The sequence below is a fragment of the Anguilla rostrata genome, chromosome 11 (assembly GCF_018555375.3).
Source record: "Anguilla rostrata isolate EN2019 chromosome 11, ASM1855537v3, whole genome shotgun sequence".
NCBI classification, from domain to species: domain Eukaryota; kingdom Metazoa; phylum Chordata; class Actinopteri; order Anguilliformes; family Anguillidae; genus Anguilla; species Anguilla rostrata.
Genome location: NC_057943.1, coordinates 38,156,529 through 38,180,967, shown reverse-complemented (window position 1 = coordinate 38,180,967; position 24,439 = coordinate 38,156,529). Strand labels below are relative to the sequence as shown.

Sequence of the window (24,439 nt, the reverse complement as noted above, 5' to 3'; positions counted from 1 at the left end):
TTGCTAGTTCTTATACTGATGTTGTATGCAGCAGCATGACTTCAGTGAAGAGATCTCAAAATTAAAACTGCAGTTAAACCTGCAGACAGGGTGGCCCTCCTGGCCTAGAGTTAAACAAGCAAACACTGCAACCCTACAGGACTAGAGTTAAACCTGCAGACCCTGCCACACTCCAGGACTGGAGTTAGACCCTGCTACACTCCAGGACTGGAGTTAAAACAGCAAACACTGCAGCCCTACAGGACTGGAGTTAAACCTGCAGACCCTGCCACACTCCAGGACTGGAGTTAAACCTGCAGACCTTGCCACACTCCAGTACTGGAGTTAAACCTGCAGACCCTGCCACACTCCAGGACTGGAGTTAACCCTGCAGGCCCTGCGATACTCCAGGACTGGAGTTAAACCTGTAGACACTGCGGCCCTCCAGGAATGGAGTTAACCCTGTGGACCCTGTGGCCCTCCAGGACCGGAGTTAAACCTGCAGACACTGCGGCCCTCCAGGACTGGAGTTAAACCTGCAGACACTGCAGCCCTCCAGGACTGGAGTTAAACCTGCAGACACTGCGGCCGCCCAGGACTGGAGTTAAACCTGCAGACACTGCGGCCGCCCAGGACTGGAGTTAAACCAGCAGACACTGTGGCCCTCCAGGACCAGGACTGGAGTGAAACCTGCAGACCTTGCAGCCCTATAGAACTGGAGTTAAACTTACAGATCCTGCAGCTCTCCAAAACTGGAATTAAACCTGCAGACCCTGTGGCCCTCCAGAACTGGAGTCAAACCTGCAGGCACTGCGGCCCTCCAGGACTAGGACTGGAGTAAAACCTGCAGACACTGTAGCTGTCCAGGACTGGAACTTTTAATCCCTGCTCTAAACATCAGTGGCTTCCTTAACATTTGGTTTTATGAAGGTACATAAAAGTCATTTTATCTGTATAAGAGAATCTGGCTGCCTAGCAAGCAAATGCAAACAAAACTAGATTGAAGCCTAGCCCATGGTCACATAGTTTCTATCTTGTTTTCACTTCTCTGTGAACTGACCAGGTGCAGCCGATGGGAGGTGAGCATCTGTGATGTTGCAATGCACTGGTGCATGATGGGAAGGTGGACAGCAGCCATATATGAGCCCGGCTCTCCTGCAGCCGGGACTGTACAGAGAAGGCCATGTGGATGCTGCAGGTGATCGTGCTGTGTGTGCTGGCGGTGGCTCAAGCCGCCCCACCCCAGGACAAGGGCTTGATTATAAACCTGGTGAGTGCCCTCCCTAACCCTAACCCTAACCCTAACCCCACCCCAGGACAAGGGCTTGATCATAAACCTGGTGAGTGCCCTCCCTAACCCTTACCCTAACCCTAACCGTTACCCTTCCTTCTGTGGGGAGCCACTCTACCTGCTGAACCCAATGATAGGAACCCACATATACGGCATGCTGTAACCCCAGGTGTTTTCAAGTATTTTAATGGGTCAATCAATCATTGAACAACCAATTATTACATTCCATTACACTTAATCTATATGTTTATTGAAATCATTTTTTTACAATTCCCATTTGGAGCACTTGATCTTTCTCTTTGGTTGGAAAGGGGATTTGGTAATTCTGCACAAACAACATCTTTTTCTGGTGTAGCTCGGTACTGTTTGAATTTTTGAGAAGAGTAGAGCGTAGGGATTTGTGTTTACATCTGGGACTGTGTGTGTGTATGTGCATATGCGTGCCTTGTGCGTGTATGTGTGTGTGTTTGTGTGTGTGTGCGCGTGTGCATGTGTGTGTGTTGTGTATGTGTGTCAGTGTGCAGTGTGCATCTGTGTGTGTAATTCTGTGTACTGTCTGACTGTAATTTTTCTGTGCCCTTCCACAGACTGTGGTGAAGATCTTAAATATGTTTCTGAAATGCGTCATAACATCACATGTTATTAAAATTTGACATAAATCCCACAGTTCCCTGATAATTTTTCAGCGAAGTCAGAATGTACAATCATATCAAAGAATAGAAAGAATTTTGTTCTGAATATTGGTGAAAATTGGTAATCATGCAGGGATTTTACTCTTGTCTAATGTGCTTCAGCATTTCAGATAAAGTATTTGAGTGACAGCATTTATAAAGATCTGCACTGTTTTCATTGGTGAAATTATGTTGAGCGCTGATGTCTGTATAATGACACTGTCAGCGCAAAACACAGCCTAACAAACACTGTGCATTGATTGCAATGACTGCGGATGCTCAAAGCCTTAGATGTTGGAACCCAAGGGGGGCCCAGTATAAGGGGTGTAATTATTTAAAATGTGTTAGAAAACATATTGCGGGTGGGGGGGGTCCTCTCAGTATATTTTGTCTTGTGCCTGAGAATTTATAGCTGTGGCCCTGTACACACCTCTGCTTTTAACCGAAAGGGTTGAAATAAGAACCCACAATCTGCTGACCCATATCCGGTGTATGTGTGTGTGTGTGTGTGTGTGTGTGTCTGTCAGTCTGTGTTATGACCCTGGCTCAAAGGGCCATAACATAAAGGAGTCAAACACAAAATGGGATTGATTACAAATGGGTTTATTAAAGTATCAATAATGCAAAGAGTAAAGAAAAAAGGGAAAAAGTGGTAGTTAGTAGGACACTGTTCTTCCAGTGGCCTCCTGGGTGAGAGTGAGAGGGACAAGAGAGCTGCAGAACAGGCTCTTTCATACAGCTCCCACCAGGTGCTTCTGATCAGCAACCACAGCTGATTGGCCACACCCGCATAGGCACAGCTGAAACCTTAAAGTAAGCAGATGGAGTAAGACAAGCCTGTCAAGGACATAACAGTCTGACTGCCTGTGTGTGTCCCAATACACTTTACAAATAATGCAGAAAAGAAATGCATTAAAGAAAAAGGAAAGAAAGAAAGGAAAATAAATGTCATTTTTAATTCAAATTCAAAACATTGGTCCTAGAATACCAGGCAGTCAAGGGATCAGCCCCAGCATGTCTCCACAAGGTCTTAAACCCTACATGCCAGCCAGATCCCTCCGTTCTGCTACCTCAGGACGCCTGGCACCTCCCCCTCTTCGCACTTGCGCTTCCCGAACACGTCTCCTGTCTGTTCTGGCCCCACGATGGTGGAATGACCGTCCCGTGGAGGTCAGAACAGCTGAGACCCTGACCACATTCAAGCGACGACTGAAGACTCACCTCTTCAGGCTGCACCTCTCCCCATCCCTCCCTACCTCCTGTAGTCTCTAATTGACTATGTAATCTTAGGATTGTAGCTAGGTAAGCTGTTTATCTTAGTTGACTTAATTATTGCACTCGTGCCTACTTCACTGTTGCTTATATTATTTGCATAGACTGCTTTGTTGCTGTTTTTGTTTGTGTTAATCAGATTAACCTACAGGGTCCAAGTTAAACTACGCGGTCATTCCCTGCACTTGGAACGGTACTTCCCTCTAGGGTTTTCAACACACTTGTTCCTGGTTATGGTTATACACTTTGTTGTATGTCGCTCTGGATAAGAGCATCTGCCAAATGCCTGTAATGTAATGTAATGTAATAGACAATTTAAGAGATCAAATTTGAAATATAGTATTTAAAACACAGTATTTAAAATGGTATTTAAAACAACGTATTTAAAACAGTATTTAAAACACAGTATTTAAAACACAAAGATGCAAAACAGTGAGCTGTGTCTGTATCTCACAGGATAACAGTGGGCTGTGTGTGTTTTTCACAGGATAACAGTGGGCTGTGTGTGTTTCTCACAGGATAACAGTGAGCTGTGTGTGTTTCTCACAGGATAACAGTGGGCTGTGTCTGTATCTCACAGGATAACAGTGAGCTGTGTGTGTTTCTCACAGGATAACAGTGGGCTGCGTCTGTTTCTCACAGGATAACAGTGAGCTGTGTCTGTATCTCACAGGATAACAGTGAGCTGTGTGTGTTTCTCACAGGATAACAGTGAGCTGTGTCTGTATCTCACAGGATAACAGTGAGCTGTGTCTGTATCTCACACGATAACGGTGAGCTGTGTGTGTTTCTTGCAGAATAACGGTGAGCTGTGTGTGTTTCTTGCAGGATAACAGTGAGCTGTGTGTGTATCTCACAGGATAACAGTGAGCTGTGTCTGTATCTCACAGGATAACAGTGAGCTGTGTGTGTTTCTTACAGGATAACAGTGAGCTGTGTGTGTTTCTTGCAGAATAACAGTGAGCTGTGTGTGTTTCTTGCAGGATAACAGTGAGCTGTGTGTGTTTCTTGCAGGATAACAGTGAGCTGTGTGTGTTTCTTGCAGGATAACAGTGAGCTGTGTGTGTTTCTTGCAGGATAACAGTGAGCTGTGTGTGTTTCTCACAGGATAACAGTGAGCTGTGTCTGTATCTCACAGGATAACAGTGAGCTGCGTCTGTATCTCACAGGATAACAGTGAGCTGTGTGTGTTTCTCACAGGATAACAGTGGGCTGTGTGTGTTTCTCACAGGATAACAGTGAGCTGTGTGTGTTTCTCACAGGATAACAGTGGGCTGTGTGTGTTTCTTGCAGAATAACGGTGAGCTGTGTGTGCTTCTTGCAGGATAACAGTGGGCTGTGTGTGTTTCTTGCAGAATAACGGTGAGCTGTGTGTGTTTCTTGCAGGATAACGGTGATCTGTGTGTGTTTCTTGCAGAAAAACGGTGAGCTGTGTGTGTTTCTTGCAGAAAAACGGTGAGCTGTGTGTGTTTCTCACAGGATAACAGTGAGCTGTGTGTGTTTCTTACAGGACAACAGTGAGCTGTGTGTGTTTCTCACAGGATAACAGTGAGCTGTGTCTGTATCTCACAGAATAACAGTGAGCTGTGTGTGATTCTCACAGGATAACAGTGAGCTGTGTCTGTATCTCACAGAATAACAGTGGGCTGTGTGTGTTTCTTGCAGGATAACAGTGGGCTGTGTGTGTTTCTTGCAGAATAACGGTGAGCTGTGTGTGTTTCTTGCAGGATAACGGTGATCTGTGTGTGTTTCTTGCAGAAAAACGGTGAGCTGTGTGTGTTTCTTGCAGAAAAACGGTGAGCTGTGTGTGTTTCTCACAGGATAACAGTGAGCTGTGTGTGTTTCTTACAGGACAACAGTGAGCTGTGTGTGTTTCTCACAGGATAACAGTGAGCTGTGTCTGTATCTCACAGAATAACAGTGAGCTGTGTGTGATTCTCACAGGATAACAGTGAGCTGTGTCTGTATCTCACAGGATAACAGTGGGCTGTGTGTGTTTCTTGCAGAATAACGGTGAGCTGTGTGTGTTTCCTGCAGAATAACGGTGAGCTGTGTGTGTTTCTTGCAGAATAACGGTGAGCTGTGCATGATCAGTATGCAGTGTAAGAGCTCCTGCTGCCACCGGCCCACCGGGTTGAGCCTGGCCCGCTGTGCTCCCCAGGCGGCTGAGAACCAGGAGTGCTCCAAGAAGGTACGCCCCAACTCGTAATGCATGCACGGGCTGCGGGATTGACTCCCAGATGGGGCACTGCCATCGTGCTCTTCAGAAAAGTCACTGAACCTGAACTGCTTCTGTCAAAATCCAGTGCTATAAACTGACCATTCTTTAAAAACACAATACGCTGTTTTAAATTTCTCTTTATGAGATCATGTAGAAGGTCTACAACCCTGATTTTAGAGGGTTGTAGAGTGGCTGTTTGCAAGTGTAAACGTTATCTACACACAGCCCGGTGTACACAACACCAGCGCGGTAGGCTGTGCTTGCTAGGGCAGAAGGTGCAACGCCTGTGTGAGACTGTGAAAACGTGTTATGCTAACAAGTAGAGAGGCTAATTTGGGCTCATTGCACAGAAATTACAGTGTGTGTGTGACCTGTTAATGGCAGTGCGGGTCGCCACGGCTACGAGGGCAAATGGGGTGGAGGTGAAGGTTGCTGGGGGGGTGGAGGGGGGACGGGGGGGGGTGTGGACTGTGACACCTGTGAGAGACTGTGCAAATGTCTGTCAGGCCACGTCCAGGCCAGATTAGCAGCCGCTGAGATCAAGGCCAGACCAAACGCTGTCACAGCTGAGAGGTCCCAGTGCCTGGCCTTAGCACCTCCCATTTCTGTAACAGGATCAGATTAGGGCTGTTTAAAATACCACTTTAATGGTGTGGGGGGGGGGGGGGGGCTTTTCACACTGGATGTGAAGGGGAGGTGCTGTCTGACAGAGCAAAATGGGGGCAAGACACGTCAGAGTTAAACTGATTCTTAGAAGGCATAATTATTTGCAAATATTTAACAACTAAGGATTAATTGAATCGGAATCATAGGTTTTATTTTGTTTTGCTCAACATGTTATTCTTTTCTCTCGTCGACTGTGATTATAGTTTCTTCATTGTCTTTCCTGGAGTCCGGCGTTAACCTCAAAAATCTTTTTTTTTTTTTCAATTCAATCTAAGAAGAAGCCCTTGTAATGCAAGCTACCAATAAATGCCAATGCCACCACCCTGTGGCTAACTTTAATAGTGTTTGTCTAATTACACCTCACAATAAAGTTGCACGTGAAAACTCAAGCGAAGCTGAAGATAGTTTGGTAAAATAGTATTTATTTATGTTTACATGTGTTATTGTAAACACATATTCAAGCCATTTGTTTTTAACTGGACAAATACATTACTGGTACAAACCTGACAAACCATTTTATACATCAGTTTATACATATGGTTGGCTATTTGCTAAATAATTTAAGGTTTTTTACCTTGGAGCAAATGCAGTTTTTGAAGAATAGGTTCCTCACTAGTAGGCCACATTGCTTCCCAGTACAGATATTGCTGTGAAAGTATTGGATCATCTGGAAAAGAAGGTATAGTTTGTTACTTTTGTTTCCTGCAATCTGATTGGTTCTAGAAATTTACGCAAATGTTATATTAGAGGCAAGTGGCTTGAGCTGGCATGAATTACTGAACCGGATTCCCACATTAGCTATGAGTTGTATGAATAGCTAACTAATCATTGTGTTTAGTTGTTAAACAAAACGCATAACTGGAAAATGGAAAGACTTGTCTGTCAAGTGTCAATCTGGTCAGGTATAATAATCTAATAGGCTAAGGCAGGGCTGCCCAACCCTGTTCCTGTAGATCTACTGTCCTGTAGGTTTTTACTCCAACCCTAACAAAGCACACCCTATTCAACAGCTAGAGCAGCCCTGCCCTGTCCCTGGATATCTATCATCCTGTAGGTTTTCATTTCAACCCTAATTTGGCACACCTGAATCTACTAATTAGCAGCTCAATGGGACCTCTAGTTCTTGAAAGAAGTGTGCTTTATTAGGATTGGAGTGAAAACCTACAGGACAGTAGATCTCCAGGAGCAGGCTTGGGCAGCCCTGCTCTCAGGTAATGAGGTGAGGCAAGTATGAAGGGAAACTCACTGGTAAATGGTGGGAAGGTCTGATTGGACGCGGTCGCCGTCCTGCCCTATCCCATTACCCCACAGACCCTGTACGGAACGTACTACCGCTGCACCTGTGAGAGTGGGCTGAAGTGTGAGGGGGACTTATCCATCGGGGGCTCCATCACCAACACCAACTTTGGCACCTGCGAGGACCCCAAGGGGAAGGCCGCCACCATCTGAGCCCGTGGCCGGGGCTAAACTTGAGGCGCAGTCTCAAATAAACACGTCAGAGACAATAAATCCTCTGGCCTCAATCAATCCTGCTCTCTCGTCTCTTTCAGCAGGTCTGTTAGGTGTGCTGTGGCTGATCTTAAATATCCCGGATGAGCACATGATTCACATGTACCAGTCATCTCTGAAAGATGGAATATAAATATACTTAATGGAATCAACATTACGCTTTTGTATTCATAAGTTGCTAAATAACCAAGTTTCTTCTGTTGGGGCTAGCGGGGTTAGCGCTGGCTGGACAGGTGCTGCTCCTGAGTGAGGATGAAACACACAGGAGCATAGAAGACAGGACAGCTCCTTCACACGTCAACTGAAATGACCCCATGACATGAAATGCCAAATGAAAATTCCAGAGCTCAAAAGTGTAGGGAGATTGTAGATGTACATGAAAATCAGTGCATATTATACACATGGTCTATCATACACAGATACACTATAGAATAATTTATGAGGAATGGGAACACTGATTTCTGCTTACAAAATTGAGAAGATTCTTCAGTGTAATAATGTGGTGATTAATTTAACAATGAAATGTTCATTTTGTTCTCAGCAATTCTGTAAGACTAGCATTTTCAAATTGCAGCAGTTCAGTTTAATTTGCTTTTGAAAAATGTCACAGTGTAAATCACCCAGCATTTCTTTGAACGTCAACATGAAATACGTAGAATGTCACATGGTCAGTGCCCTGTGATAGATTGGCAGCCTGTACTGAATGTATTCCTGCCTCTCGCCCAATGCACTCTGGGATTGGCTCCAGAACCCCCTGCGATCCTGATAAATGAGTATAGATAATGGATGGATGATGGATCACACGGTCAGTTTCAGATTGTATGTATTCACTTTTTCAATGAATACTACGTAATACTACAAAAAATCTCACTTGAGTTGCCACATTAAATGCCCAGTTGGCCATTTCGTGAATTCTACCCAGACACGCGTGGCATGGAGTTGGGAATGCCATTTGTTCCAGCTGAAAGTGGTTTGAGCGAAGCCTTAGAAGTGATTAATATGTCAGGATTAAATAGAAGGGCAAAAAGCATAATTACAGTGAGTGAAAAGAGAAAGGGAATTACTGTAATAGGACTATTGCGATTGTGATAAGGATAATGATCACATGCATTTCAGTTGGTTATATTAGTAGTAATCTTACGATGACAACTATAATTGTGATTTAAAAAAATATATCTACTAAATGAATATAAACCCATACAAGTATCACTAAGTTTGTCTCTCCTTCAGGGAGAATACGATGGTTTGTTAACACAGAGAGAGGTTTTGTTAGCCTCATCGCTCGAGGATTGACAGCACACAAATTATAGTGCAGCAACCTTATGGCTGTACCTGATAGCCACCAGACACCGCAAAGTCAACACTTCATACGCATGCTAATTTGATGCCTGGGGCCCAGGGAATGTGTCCATGGCTGTTTGTATGTGCTTTCATGTGTGGTTACAAACTGCCATGTATGTATTTATTGACCTATCAGCAACCCGTCCTTTAGAAAAGCAGCAGCTTGCGATGTGGTTACCTCACACTTAGTGTCTCCCAATGTGCTCTGCTGCTATAACATGTGAAGACAAGATTTAAGAACGCATGAGCAAGAGAACAGGCGATTCATCCCATCTTAATTGCCAGAACACACCAAGGGTGTTTCTCTTCACTACATGCGTGTTGCTCTCTACGTAAAGAAATGCTGAAATTTATGCAGAATTTCTATTTTCCACCTATGCTTCTTTACTCTGCTTACAGAACCCAGTCTGAAAAATGTATTGTTGCTCACTTTGTTAATCCCTATTATTATTAGTTTTTTAAAAATGCTCCCCCTTCCCTCTGTCTCCCTTTGCTAAGCCTGAAGAGATCAAGTATCTTAAATTTTTCTTCACACTTTAGCATTTCATGTCATGAACCAATTTAGTCACCCTTCCTTGAGATTTTTCCAGAGCTTCTATAACTTTCTTGTCGTGTAGTAAGTTTTATTAGTTTGATTACACAGCACCAATTCTAAGCACATTCATTAGAGAAAACTGAACCCAGAGGTGCTGCACAGGAGCTGAAGGTTCACAATCTGTCCAGAACTCCTCTCTCTCCATCACATTTCTGTGTATAGCCTTTTGTGCCACTTGCTCTAATGATAAAAATACTGTCACATGATTTCAATTCATAATAGCCTTTCCTGGCAGGACACAGTGCTAGACATCACACAGACTTGCTTAATCCGGTTATTTTAGTAGCAATCAATCAATTTTCCTTCAGTAAAGCAGTAAATGAGTCTGCCTGATTTACCTGCCATATACTGAGGATTATAAAAGTCAACATGGTGTGTGGTGCTACACAAGGAGGAACTTGCAGGTGAAGGTCATCATTGTTGAATTGTTTTGTATTACTTATTTGCTCAGCAAGCTCCTTTACCCAGAGCAACTAATACAATTTACATGTTTTATTTATTATTCAGTTGTACAGCTGGATATGTACTGAAGCAATCAAGACTGAGTACCTTGCTCAGCTGGTATTTCCAGCCTCAGCCTCTGAGCTGTAAGCTCAGTTTCACAACCACTATGCAATACTACTGCACTATTCTATACCGCTGCACTATGCAATACTGCTGCACTATGATAAACTGCTGCACTATTCTATACTGCTGCACTATTCTATACCGCTGCACTATGCTATACTGCTACACTATGATAAACTGCTGCACTATTCTATACTCTGACTGCTGCACATGTTCTATACCGCTGCACTACTAATACTCTCACTATGGATAAACTGCTGCACTATCCTATAACCCTGCAACTATGCTAACTGCTGCACATTGCTATACTGTAACTCATAAACTGCCACTATTGCTATACCTCTGCTAGCTATACTGCTGCACTTGCTATAATCTAAACTATGATAACTCTGCACTATCTATACCGCTGCACTAGTATCTGCCACTATGATAAACTGCTGCCTATGCAATACTCTACACATGATAAACGCTGGCACCTCATGCCATACTGCTGCCTCAGAACTGCTCACTTATTCTACATGCGCTGCACTGCTCCTGGTCCAAAGCAATGATTTCAGCCCGCCTGATACTGCAACCTCTTCTGGCTGGACTACCGGCATCTGCCATCAGACCCCTGCAACTCATTCAGAATGCTGCAGCTTGTCTGATCTTCAACCTCCCCAGACACTCCCACGTCACTCGCCTGCTCACTACCCTCCACTGGCTGCCTGTTATAGCTCGCATCAAATTTAAAACATTGGTCCTAGCATACCAGGCAGTCAAAGGATCAGCCCAGCATACCTCCACAAGATATTCAAACCCTACATGCCAGCCAGATCCCTCCGTTCTGCTACCTCAGGACGCCTGGCACCTCCCCCTCTTTGCACCTGCGCTTCCAGAACACGTCTCCTGTCTGTTCTGGCCCCACGATGGTGGAATGACCTCCCCGTGGAGGTCAGAACAGCTGAGACACTGACCCATTTCAAGCGACGACTGAAGACTCACCTCTTCAGGCTGCACCTCTCCCCATCCCTCTCTACCACCCTGTAATCTCTTAAATGACTGTAAGCTTAGGATTGTAACTAGGTAGCTGTTTAATAGGTGACTTAGTTAATGCACCTGTCTTAACTACTGCTTGTATTTTTCCATAGACTGCGTTGTTGCTGTTCTCGTTTGTGTTAGTGTTAATCAGTTTAACCTTCAGGGTCCAAGTTGAACTATGCGGTTGTTCCCTGCACTTGGACCGGTACTTCTCTCTAGGGTTCTCATCATACTTGTTCCTGGTTATGGTTATACACTTTGTTGTACATCGCTCTGGATAAGAGCGTCTGCCAAATGCCTGTAATGTAATGTAAGAAGACAGCAAAGCATACAGTAGGTGGTGGTAATGCACTAATTTTAGTTTGCAAACCGCCATTAAAACCAAAAGAAGAAGAAGAAGAAAAAGAAGAAAAAGAAGAAGAGCTGCTAATTAAGCCGCGTTTCCACCAAAATTACCCAGAACTTTTCCTTAGTCCCAGGAACTATTTTTCAAGGAACTAAAAGGTTCCTTCAGCCCATGGTTGTCTGCGTTTCCACCGCGGTCTAAAGTCCCGCGAAGATTAGGCAAATTAGCCCACGACGTTGTCGTCGGTCCATCTGTCCTATGATTTCTTCTGTAACCCCATACTACCACCGAAGTAGCCTACATTATTTTCTAATAACCGGGACAGCCCAGAGGGGTTTATTCCACTTATATACAACGGGTTACCAACAATGATTATATATGGTTACTTTTGTATTTTTTTTATTTTATCGATTTAATCACCTGGAATTGAAATATTCTTCTGCAGCCGTTTGGGCTTATTTTACCGTTGTCAAGCAAAACTGTCGTTGGTAGTTGAACTTGGACCGTTGTTATGCAACAAATAGGATATAACAGGCCAATAGTCAGATTGTAACTGTTTTATATATCCTCTCAAACACATTCATTATGTTTTTATGCGAACATTCGCTTTCATGTCTTGACATCCGAAGCGACCAAATGCATTCACATTTATATGTATAACTGGCAACAACAGCAGAAAACATGCACACGTTGTAAACAATTTGCTGTTTGATTACTTTCTCATCGTCAATTCCATATCGCAAATCGCAAAATGACAAGAATAGAACGAAAACTCGGACTTGCGTGAAAATTTAAATTAGTAGTGGTACAGCCACCGTTTGCTTTCCTTCGAAGTTACTGCTAGCCGAGCAGCGAAGTGTGCCCTCCAGATGCAAACCATGCACCATAAATTAGTCCATAGTCTTCCTGGTCTTTTTGTGGAATTGAAGAATGGCAGAGTAAAATTACGGCAGTCTGAAAAAGCTAATGGGACGATTACTAGAATTAACCTGTTATTTTACCCTGACAAAAAGTGCGGAAGGTGATTTCCAGTTTGCTTTTACTGTATCACCAATGTGAATTACGCAGAACTACCGCATACCTCACATAACTGTATCAAACGTTTTGAGTCAATTACAACGGGCTAACAAAGAAAATCCGGAATAAAATATTCAGCAACCGAATTAATCCGTTTGAATGTTTTGGTACGCAATATGCTGTCCCAGCACGAATGCTTTTTATTAAAAAAATGTATAAAACGAATACTAAAGCAAGAAAAGAACAGAAGAGCACACGTTATAATTCCAAGACATTGGCAGGCTATAACCAAAACTAGGCTACTGCGCCGCATAACATACAAGTTTGATTTGAAGTTATTATGAAAATAAATTGGTTTGCGGCTGCATATTTTTAAACATGGCGGCTGAACACAAAAAAAATCAGAAATGTTCAGCGCTGCAAGCTCCACCCAAAAGGTTCCTGTACTTTCGGAAAGTACTACCCCCCGAGCAGGAACTTTTTGGGGGGTAAAATAAAGCCCTCCGGGGTAAAGTTCCTGCGGTGGAAACGCAGCTTTAGTAGAATCAGGTGTGCCAAATTAGGGTTGAAATGTAAACCTACAGTACGGCAGATCTCCAGGACCAGGGTTGATTACCAATGCTTTATACATAACATAACATAACATAACATAATGAGGAGAACAGGCCATTCAGCCCAACAATGCTTGCCATTTACTGATATATTTACATACATTTCAGTTCTGGTGTTCTTTTTCAGTTGTTGAAATCCTTTGGTTGTTCGAGGCGTCAGTCGGCTTCAGGAGAGCATGCAACAGTCATCCACACAATTTGCCAGTACGCAGGTGTGCTCCTTCCCGCTGTAGGAGACCCACAGCTGTGTGCTGGTGTCTGACTGCACTGCTAACTAACCTCACCCGGTTTCCTGGGTCTAAACTGGTTGGTGTTTTTTTTTCATGTGTTTTTTTTTTCAAGCAGCAGACTGTGGCTTTATTGGAACTTGGCTGGCTGTAGGACTAATGCATTCTATTCCATCATGCAAAGGGCGATGTAATGCTACAGATTTTCAACTTTGAGCTGGAGTGGAACAAGCTCTCCTCATATCCAATACAGTTCCGTTATGGAGCCAAACTGGCACATTACTCTGCAATAAATTGGTGGCCTGTCCAGGGTGTATTTCTGCTTCTTGCCCAATACATACCCAATGAGCACCTCCTGTGAGCCTGACCAGGAATTACCGGGTATAGATAATGAATGGACGGCACATTAACTCTGCATTCTCAAATTCAAATTCAAAGTGCTTTATTGGCATGACAAAATTTGCATTTGTATTGTAAAACCATGGCAAGGAACTCTCTTTGGTTTTCCCTGTTTGGATTTCCAGCCACAGTCAGTACTGGTGTGGAGTTCATTACCAGACTATGCCCTCACCCTGCCCAAGAGCAGTGGGCAGTTCTTTCCTGGAGCTTCTGCAGGTGAGAGACCCAGAATATCATTCTTGTTAAAACAAACAAAAAAAAAGATTTTGTGATCCTTGCAGAAAGTTAAACACAGAACAAAATACAGAGGGTGTAGTTTTAATAAATGGCTAAATGTAATGCATTACAGCAAAACATATAGAAATGAATAATATTTTCATTCTCACATTCTAAGACTATAAATTTTAAACGTATGCAGTGAAAAAATACGTTCTACAGTATATTCAATAAAACTGCAAGAATGAGTGGCAACAACAAATTTATGTTTAAATAGAATATTATTGCATGTATTTTCAGATTTGTGTATGTATGGTATCTATCTATTAAATCAGTTATACAATTCCTTGTGGGTTATAAAGTCTGGAAAACATGCTGTTTATTTTAAATCTAATTACCTTTCTATCAGTATACAGGCAGGCGGTTGTGTAATCCCATTCAGCTGCAAATCAAGGACATGGTTTATTGAAAATTTGGAATCAGCTTAGGACTTCAAAGTCAGGTTTAACAAATCATTCAGAGGGATTTGGGGAAACCTCACCCTCATAGTGTAACAGAAGAGTCTTCACTATCTCAGCCTGTGACACCCTCACCTCCTTCCCCTCCCTCCTCTCCCTCACCTCCTTCTTCTCCCTCTTCCCCTTCCCCTCCCTCCTCTCCCTCACCTCCTTCCCCTCATTCTTCTCCCTCACCTCCTTCCCCTCCCTCCTCTCCCTCACCTCCTTCCCCTCCCTCCTCTCCCTCACCTCCTTCCCCTCGTTCTTCTCCCTCACCTCCTTCCCTCCCTCCTCTCCCTCACCTCCTTCCCCTCCTCCTCTCCCTCACCTCCTTCCCCTCCCTCCTCTACCTCACCTCCATCCCCTCCTGCCTCTCCCTCACCTCCCTCCCCTCGATCACTTCATTCCTCTCACTCCTCTCCCTCCCCTCCCTCCTCTCCGTGTTACACACAAAGGCCGAGTCCAATATCATGTCTCAGTATGGCCCTAGATCTGTAGGCATGTCAGGCATTTGACTACCGCCAGTCTGTACCTGTAGGTTAGCTATTTGACAACTCACTGGTCCTTTCCCCAACAACATTCCATTTATTTATACTGGGTATGCTACATTCCTTAAAAACCATATGTTCCTCTCATACTTGTTAATAAAAAAAGGAGAATTAATGTACACATTCAGTGAATTTTGCTGAATAGCCAAGACACTGTTTTCTTGGATCAGGAGGAATTGAAGAATGTAAACCATATGTATTTGTATTTGAAAATGGAGTTAAATACATATTTGGAGTATTTTCAAAGACATTTACACATGAAATACTTGATTTTTTAACATTTATTTTAATTATTTTCATGGAAAACCAAATACTTTCCCAAATAATATTTAAAAAATGCATTCCTTTAAATAAACACTTTCCTAGATAACCAAATACATTTAGTATTTAGAGACTTTTAAAAATACATTAAAATACAAATACAATTTTAAAATATCTTGAAATATTTTTGTGATATTTTTGAGACAACAGAAATGACTGAGCCAGCAACAATGTAGGCTTCATGCTGAAGGGGGATCCCAGAGTTCTTTGTGAGTGGCCCTCAATGTGATGTCAGTGAGTTATAATACTCAGGGCACTCCAGGGGAACTACTGGAGGCTAGGGGTTGAATTTGGATTATGAGTAAGGGTAGCCTAAGTTGGCAATTTTAAACAACCCATGTGCTGCCTCTAACAGACAGTAGTGTTTGTGCATGTCTTTGCAGGGGGGGGGCAAACTCAGACTTCTAGATAAGCTACTTGCCAGTTTATTTGTACCCATGCAATCTGTTTAAAGTTAGTGGCCTTTTACTGCATTTCCTCTTTTTTCTGATCTCTGAACAGCCCATCCTCCTCTCCACAGATATAACTAATCTTTGAACAGCCCCTTGCTTCCTCCTCTCCACAGATATAACTAATCTCTGAACAGCCCCTTTCACCACTAGCTTTATAACTTACCAAGAGAATGTGGGTAAGTCAATTGCTTATGAGTAATTACTGAGTGAAGGAATGCCTCGAAAAACACCTCTGTGATTTTACTGCATTTTCCCAGCTAACAGCGCAAACATATCTCTGGACAGGTGACAAGACATTAAGAGTAATCTGAATGTTTTGTCACCATGCATCCACAGAATGTTGCACTGAACCGCCTTCCTCGTTGTTCAAGCAACAGTTAAATGCTAATTTTCATTCAGCGGAAAAGCAATTAACGAAGCCGTTGGATGTTTAGGGATTATCATAAACCTTCCATTGGCCTCAACCTCGCCATGTTGAATAATCCCCTGTTACACCACCAGTGATCATCTTTACAGACAGTTCCTGACGCAACAGTGGAAAACCCATTATTTTATTGGCTACAATTGCACGACAAGGAAGATATAGGGTGGCTGACTTGAGTGCATGGTGTTGGCACACGAAGTGGCGTCACTAGACAAAGCGCTTGGCCTCACATTAATACCGCTAATTCAATCAACCAGCAGTGCACTGCTTCGGAGACATTCATCTCGTCGCTACGCAAAACAATGCACAAAAAAAATTATTGGCAGTCATTTCAGTGTCACCACCCTCTGATGGTGCACCCCGCACCCCCCTAGTGACGCACCCCCTCTGGGCACATGTACTCAACGGTCAATACGCAACGGCATTGGAATAACAGAGTCCCTATGTTTTGTCCTGAGAACGTCGAGTAAGTATTGTGGGGACAGTGAACGTCAGCGTTCAAACCATCCCTGAGGATTGTTACTTACCCTGTGGATGAATATCAGTCAGTGCAGAAAACCTACGTAGCCTACATGCGCCGACGCATTTAATCTGTGTTACGCGCCCAGGTTTGGAAAATAATCACTCTTTATAATAGACCTTTATAGTGGCCTACTTTGTCCATTCTCTGGTTATTCTTTAAATAAATGTTAAGGAATTATCTCTCCAGTTGAATCCACCACAAGCAAATTGTCCTTCTCAAGCACACCAGGTTGGACGGGATTCAATCCTGACAGCAGGGCGAAATTTCGTTGTCTAAATGTTTACATGCCAGGTTCACCTACCTCCGCCTTGAACAACAACCACAGAATGGAAACGGCTCCTATCTGAAAGGGTAACAAGCCGACGGACTAAAACGTGCTTCTAAGAAAGGCTGAGTCAGCTGCCTGACCTAGAGCAGAGAAAGTTCCTCTCTTCTGTTTTCTAAAAAAAAAAAAAAAAGCCATCGTCATGCCTTAAACTTATTGACCTCTCAGCAGCGCATATAGCGACATGACCCTAACGAGAAAATACTAAATGTGTTTCCCAACCATGTACAGAGTTGCATAGTAACTATGTCTTGTCTTGGCTATGGCTAACTATGTAACTATGTAACTACTAGTAACTATGGCTATGTCTTGCTGGTTTATTGTAATTCGCAAATTCATGGGGGACGTGTGTGCCTATTAATCAGGAATAAATCAATACACTTCACCGTCCCACAACTATGTACATGTTATGCTGCGCAGCCTTCCACTTCGGGGGAGCCTGACACTTCTGCCTGCTGCTGGAGACCCCAAACATTCTTGTTTCTTGACAGTTTAATGGGTTTCAGATGTGTAGCAGACTGCGACAGTTACACGGTCAAGCCACAGCGTGTCAGCACAGTCTTCCCCACGCACGTTTATTCCACCGATGCTTTCTAATTGGTTAATACGCTAAAGGGGGCGGAGAAGTGTGGCTTCTGTGATGGTTAGGTAGCTGTCAATCGAGTGCGGCTGCGCCACGCCCCCTTTATTCAGGGCTGCTTCGCACAGTTGACTTTGACTCTTGGGACGGTCGGGTTTGTGGTTGGGTTTCAGAAGCAACCTGTGACATATTGCACACGCTTTGGACAGGATGTAGCTCGGTAGCTACAGTGCATCAAAAAAGAAAAAAGAAAAAAAAGAGCCTCGTCGCGGTGCAGCCAGAAACTTCAAAATGACAGTTAGAGTAGCAAGTTGGGGTCTGGAGGAAGGTTTTTAGCCATGCCCTGTTTTGTGATGGCAATGAACATGTTGTTAATATGACAAAATTTTGGTTTATGGTCGTTTTTGTTATGCGCAAAAACTGGATTCTCCTTTTCTACGAACTTCAGCACCGATCATAGTGGAAAAAGACAAGAGTTGGAATACGAAATAATGGCGACACAAAATGACTGCTGTGTCAAGGTTTGCTTAAGGTAAGCTACGGTCGGTAACTGAACGTTTCTGTCCCACCTTTGGTTGTGAATTACACGTGGACTTTAAGGTAACCTACATGTTCCTGTGCGGTTATTGTTAACACTGAACAAGGAATTTGGTGTTTCCAAATTCTAGCAGACGTTTAGCAGACGCTCTTATCCAGAGCGACTTACACAACTTTTTTTATATAGCATTTTTAAACAACGGCAGTGTCCTTACTCGGGAATCGAACCTGTGACCTTTCGGTTACAAGCCCAGTTCCTTACCCACTGTGCTACACTCCGTCCTGATGTTTGCATTAGTCTCTGACACCCAGTGGTAATGAGATTTTCAAAACTCTATGTAGATGAAACTCTTGAGTAGATGAGGTTTGCATTACTGCAACATGTTTGGCTTCTGTATTGCAACATGTTGCTTCTGTGCAGTAGCCCAATGTGGACCACGTTGTCTGCTCGCTTCATTCGTGTTTAAGATCATTTGTAAGAACTAGCTAGCTAGCTACCGACCGAAAAGTTTGCATTTTCAAACACTTCTTTGGTCGAACTGTGGTGTGGAACAATTTGTTAGTGGGTGGAACTTGGGTGGCGTGTTGCTGCACAGGTGCGTCGTCGTTAGTATGCTGTCAGTCTGTGGGACTCGGCTGAATTTCCGCTTGAATCCTGGTGTGACTTATTGGCTGCTAAACCGATTGCAACTTTCAGTCACTTCCCGTTTTTAACTTTGTGTTTGTGCACGAATGAACAAAAGTGTACAAATGCCAGACATTGCAGCGCTGATCAGTGTAATTGGCCCAACGCAAATGTGTGCCGTACAAAATAGTGGAATGCCGTGCATTACTTTTCCGTTGTTCAACAAATAGGTATGGCACACATTTATTTGCACTGCTTGAGGGAGGTAGCCAATTGCGTATACATCAAAAGTCGTCGCAATTCGTTTTCTATTTTATGAATATTTATTAGATTTTTGACATCGTACCCCGCTTGAATTGAGAGTTTGATGTTTCTCAGTAAACGCACGAGGGGAAGGGGATTTCAGATTGCTCCGCGTCTCTCAGGTAAACCTGGAAGGGACATAAATATATCATCTGGACTGTTGCCGTACGGAGGTCGGGCTGGTTTTCTGCTGGAGTGTGGTTTTCCAACGATGTAATCTCCGGAGGCTTCCCTGTCCCATTTAAACTGAGCAGCCAGGCCGACCAGGCTACACTGTGTTACAGCCATTGTGTTTTGTTGTGTTCAGCTCATGAATAAAACAAGAAAAAGTTGTAAAAAATTTGTCAAATGAGGAAAACGTGCTACAATAAAGAGACAGTTGGATTTTACGCAAGGTAGTGCAACCACCCACAACAATTAATTAGTGCCTTTTAACACGCTGTGAAGAGTAGGCTTAAGATACATTAAAAAAAAAATTCCAGTACATTTAATTTCAGCTACATTGGCTTGCGCACGCTACTTGCAACATGAATCCCAGAGTTTGCGGTTTTTATAATTGATGCCAAATATATTATACTGCCACCTCTCCTAATTACCACAAATCCCAGACGTGTAACTGTATCTTGATCGGCGGGCAGGGGTCTGAAAAGAAGTTTTCTTTCATCATACTTCAAGAGGTGAAAGTGTTGTGGTGGAGACATGGTTACTCAGTTGTGTGGAAGCTGATCCAGTCTCACAACTCACAGGTTTTCCTGGTTAATTTGGTTAATTTCAAGAAAGTAGTGAATTGTGAATCATACAGGGCAAGTGATTTAGTGTTTGGGTAAATGGATTCCAATAGTAGCATCATTGGAACCATCAAGGCTGAATGGATAAGACCAGGAATGGCATAGCCTACAGTGAGACAGGGTAATAAAATGCTTTGGCTACAGGGGAATGTAGTTGTGTTTTTGCTTTAAACCCTATGAAAATGAACAGTCACTGTGAAAGTATTCAAGGCCTGGATTGTATTTGTGGAGGGATGGCCAGGTGAAACTCATAGTATTGGCCTTTGTGTAACTTTGAACTTTATTTTGCCCTGCCACCACCAAAACCACCATCATCAAGTCTCTCAATTCTGTCACGTTAACTGTGTTTCTGACTGAAACTCGGGGAACTACATATCCCACCAGCACTCTTTGTATTGTTGACTTCAGGTTTTGCATATGAAAGGCAAAGGGCCAGATAAGGTTTTGGAAATGGGGTTGATGGGAGGTGCAGTCCTGAGTGTGTCAAACGGACCACAGAATTAGCATCCTCTGTGTGTGTAAGAGTCTTTGGGTCTGCTAATGCATCATGCTCTGAGATACAACTCTGACTGGTTTTAAATTTACATCCTGTTCTTTGAGCTGATGTTCTTCCATCAGCTATCTAAACGTTTCCCTAGATGTGTCTAGTTCTTCGGATGTGTCATGTCTTCTATCAAAAGTGAAAGTGTACTTGTGGACTTGGATGTTTCGGTTTTAAAGGGGAATTGCATTTTATAATACTTCTGGGGTCATTTTCACACCTACCCGGGCTTTTGTGTGCACCCCAGACAGGTTGCTTGCTTCAGTATTTAGATATTTAGATGTACCTGTGTAAGCAAACCCCCCCCCCCCCATCCAATAGAAGCCCATTCAACATCAAACACCACGTTAGACTCATTGTAAACACGCGTCCCTGCTTCTCATGACTGATATTGTCCTTCTAATGAATATGTCGCCCTTCATTTTTCGATTAGTTATTTCATTTTAAATGTCTAACGTTAGAAACAAAGACCTATTTTTTTTAGCGCAAGTCCACATAGTAGTACGGTTTCCGGTTTTTTCTTCTTCTTCAATTTCGTTTTGCGGCAAAATCGAGAAGAAGCGAAGCAAAACATTCCGTATTTCCATTTTATTCCCGTTATTTCCCGATAATTCCCATAAATTCACATTAATTCCCATGGAAAGTTTCCACATTGAATATTCCCAGAATTTTGCAACCCTAACCTGGACTAACTGCCACCACTCTGTGTATCATTTCACTCTAAATCCCCCTTTCATGACACTCATGTTACATGTACCCCCATTCCAGCACTTTTAGGGGTCCAAGCAGCGAAGCTGGTGGAACCCTATTGTATCTGTTAGGATTAGACTATTATTATTATTTTTATTATTTTTCTCCGCTGAAAGTGTCTGAGACCCGGGAACTACAAATTGTAGACCAACCAAATTTGGTAGGTGGGTTTCTATGGTCCCCCACTACTCTATATAAGCTATAACAAAGGGTCATGTTTAAAAGGGCATAACTGCCACACCATATGTCAGATCAACACAAAACTTCATCGACCGATGCATCTGAATGTGCTCTTGCTATTGGGACCACCTATGTCTGCCATATTGTTTGCCCATTCGCCATTTGGACCTTTTTATTATTTGCAATGCGGAAGAGCTGTAGCTCCACATCTGAAGTGTTACAACATCTAGTAAACTCTTTTACGGCAAGCGGCTAGAAGGCATCCATGGCGACGCAACTAAGTAATCCGACACCGTTGGGTCTAGTTGTAATTTGTATTTGTCCTAATATTGTAGCTTGTTCTTCTCCCTAGTTTGGCTTGGCGTAAGTTAGGTCAGAATAATGTTAACTGCATGAACTGAACTGTGTTCTTGGCTATAAATAGCTGTACGAAATGTGTATTGTACCTTATTGGACCTATGTTATGTAGTTGTCCAATGACCATGATATGCGCTTTTGTATGTTGCTTCGGATAAAAGCATCTGCTAAATAAATGTACTGTAATGTAATGGATCAGGACCCATCTCTACAGAATCTCCAGATGTAGCCTACTGCTCTGTCTTATAGCATGACAAGTTCTGTCACAGATTCTGGATGCAGTGAGGAAGTCAGTGGTTTTGACGCAACGCTGTCACTTATAAATAGATTTGGGGGAGAAAACTGTTCACCAGAAACCGCTGGTGAACCAGAGCAGAGATAACGGGAGGTCATCACAGGAGGTGGAGGATGTGTGTCTGCTCTGGACTTCAGTCAAGAGTTTGATAAGACTGAGTTTAGATAAGACTTCTTCTGTGGTTCCTACGGAAGCATGCTGGTGCTCCTGACCCCATCCTCCACACATTATTTATGCCACTGTTTGCTGCCACTGTCTGAGAATAAACAGAACCGGAACTTTGAAACTGCATCAACTGAAAAATGTCTCTCTTTTTAACTTTCACACTTTCTCTTCTTTTGTCAAAACTGATCCTTACAGAAATACTTGTGAATATCTGGGGCATGTCTTGTAAATGTTTGGATTTGGCATAGTGTTTGCAAACAAAAGCAGCTGCATAAGTCTAAGACCTTTAGATTTAGACCTAGACTCTCGATACACTTTTCTTTGAACTTATAAGTGTCTACTTTATGTTTCCTGCCAAGGAACGTCTTGTCCAGTGTTGGGTTGATGATACAGTCGGAACATCACAAAGAAGACATCATAAAGTCTGCCTGATTAAAAGCAAATTTGTGTTGCAAATAGAAGCACAACAAATAGACCACTCCTCGGCAAATATACCTCTCCTTGGCAAATAGACCACTCCTCGGCTAACACTAGCATAACGTGGGGTTCCTCAAAGCTCCATTCTGGAACCTGTGTTGTTCAGTCTCTACTTGCTGCCACTGGGAAATGTCATCAGAGAACATGGGATTCATTTTCATAGCCATGCCGATGATACACAACTGTACATCTCTTTATCACCCAATGACATCAGCCCTATTGATAAACTGGCTCAATGCATTGACAATATCAACCTGTGGATGTCATATAATTTCTTGCAACTGAACAAAGACAGAGGTTCTAATTATCGGAGCAAAGGTCCAGAGAGAGATATTATGCACTAATTTAAAATCTCTGGCGCTAAATGCCAAGCCCTTAGCAAAAAATCTTGGCATGCTTCTAGACCCTGATTTGAATTTTGAATCTCACATCAGTAATCTCACTAGAACAGCCTTTTATCACCTTAGAAATATTGCTAAAGTGCAACCGTTTCTCTCCCAGGTAGATACTGAGAGACTTATGCATGCTTTTATCACTAGCAGGCTTGATTACTGCAATGCTCTCTTCTCTGGTCTATCTAAGAAAGCTATAAATATACTACAGACCAATCAGAATGCAGAAGCACGTGTGCTGACCAAGACCAGAAGGAGAGCACACATCTCACCTTCCCTAAAGTCCCTTCATTGGTTGCCTGTCAGTTTTAGAATAGATTTTAAGATCCTCTTGTTGGTGTTCAAATCACTCAGTGGACTAGCACCTGAATACTTGTCAGACATGCTTTTAATGTATGCTCCCTCTAGATCACTCAGGTCCTCTGGCACTGGCCTTTTAGTTGTTCCCTTTCCTTTTAGAGGCGGCATTTAGTATCTATGGTCCTCGCCTCTGGAACAGCTTTCCTGAGAAGCTGAGGGCATCACAATCTGTAAACACCTTTAAAAGAAATCTTAAGACATACCTTTTTAGCTTGGCATTCTCTTAATCCATTTTATTTTATTTTAATCTTTTAATTTAATCTTTTATTTTAAATCTTTTAGATTAAAATACAATTTTAATTTTATTTTAATCCACCCTCTATACTACCATTTTCTTATTTTCACTGTATTGCTGTAGTTTCACTTCATTTCATTTCATTTTCATTTGTATTGTTGTATTTTTATTGTGTTGTTAAACGCCTTGTATTGCAATTTTGCACAAAAGGCGCTATATAAATAAAGTCTGATTGATTGATTGAATACATACAGTGTCTTTCACAATGAAACAAGTAAATCTCCAATGGGTCCAGACAATAAAATGGGGTTTGGTGCTAATAAAATGGCGTTCTCATGTGTTTAATTTAAAAGCCTTATTGAGGTAGGTACAGAGTGTGAGGTAATTTTCCTGGTTTTCGTGAGGAAGCGGTCTGAAGCCCATACCGGGTTGACTTTGTGGGGGGTTCACTAGGCATTCAGTAAGTGGGTGGGCTGTGACATTAGCCCTGGGTTATAAGGAAGTGGTGCATCATCCTCCTGGATCTGGTTCAGAGGAGTTGTTGAATAATTTTAGTTGGGCAGAAATTAAAGGCTTCATGGCTGCCCCAGGGCTTGCTGGGTAAAAACATCTTGAGTGTAACAGTGCCGACACTGTTGTACGCCTGGACCCAGGGCCTCCTGAAGCTTGTGATGCATGGCTCAGAAACCTGTGCCATACAGCTTTTTCCGAACTGTTTTATAACTACGCTCACAGGATGACTACGCGTTCAGATGTTCTTGGGAGCGATCAGAAAATTGCGATGTGATAGAAAGTGTTTGAAACATTCTTGTGAAA

The 24,439-nt window shown here is 42.9% G+C and overlaps 2 protein-coding genes across 2 annotated transcripts in view; both read left to right on the top strand.

Annotated features, from left to right (window-relative positions):
* The first annotated feature begins 1,135 nt into the window (after positions 1 to 1,135).
* Positions 1,136 to 7,627, top strand: LOC135234857 (colipase-like). The gene is made up of 3 exons (XM_064299851.1): positions 1,136 to 1,249; positions 5,282 to 5,404; positions 7,412 to 7,627. Exons 1-3 carry the CDS (start codon positions 1,163 to 1,165, stop codon positions 7,547 to 7,549), a joined length of 348 nt encoding a protein of 115 aa, XP_064155921.1. The 5' UTR covers positions 1,136 to 1,162; the 3' UTR covers positions 7,550 to 7,627.
* A 10,100-nt stretch (positions 7,628 to 17,727) lies between these two features.
* The window catches only part of LOC135234856 (kinesin-like protein KIF21B), a 99,883-nt gene continuing 93,171 nt past the window's right edge, over positions 17,728 to 24,439 (top strand). Inside the window, 1 exon segment of the mRNA XM_064299850.1 lies at positions 17,728 to 18,150. Coding sequence (XP_064155920.1) covers positions 18,110 to 18,150 — 41 coding nt within the window. The 5' untranslated portion in view covers positions 17,728 to 18,109.

Excerpts from the sequence above, each read along its gene's own strand:
- LOC135234857 (XM_064299851.1), top strand. The coding sequence starts at position 1,163 with ATGTGGATGCTGCAGGTGATCGTGCTGTGTGTGCTGGCGGTGGCTCAA. Across the intron at positions 1,250-5,281 it reads AGGGCTTGATTATAAACCTG|AATAACGGTGAGCTGTGCAT; the intron begins GTGAGTGCCCTC and ends TGTTTCTTGCAG. Across the intron at positions 5,405-7,411 it reads ACCAGGAGTGCTCCAAGAAG|ACCCTGTACGGAACGTACTA; the intron begins GTACGCCCCAAC and ends ATTACCCCACAG.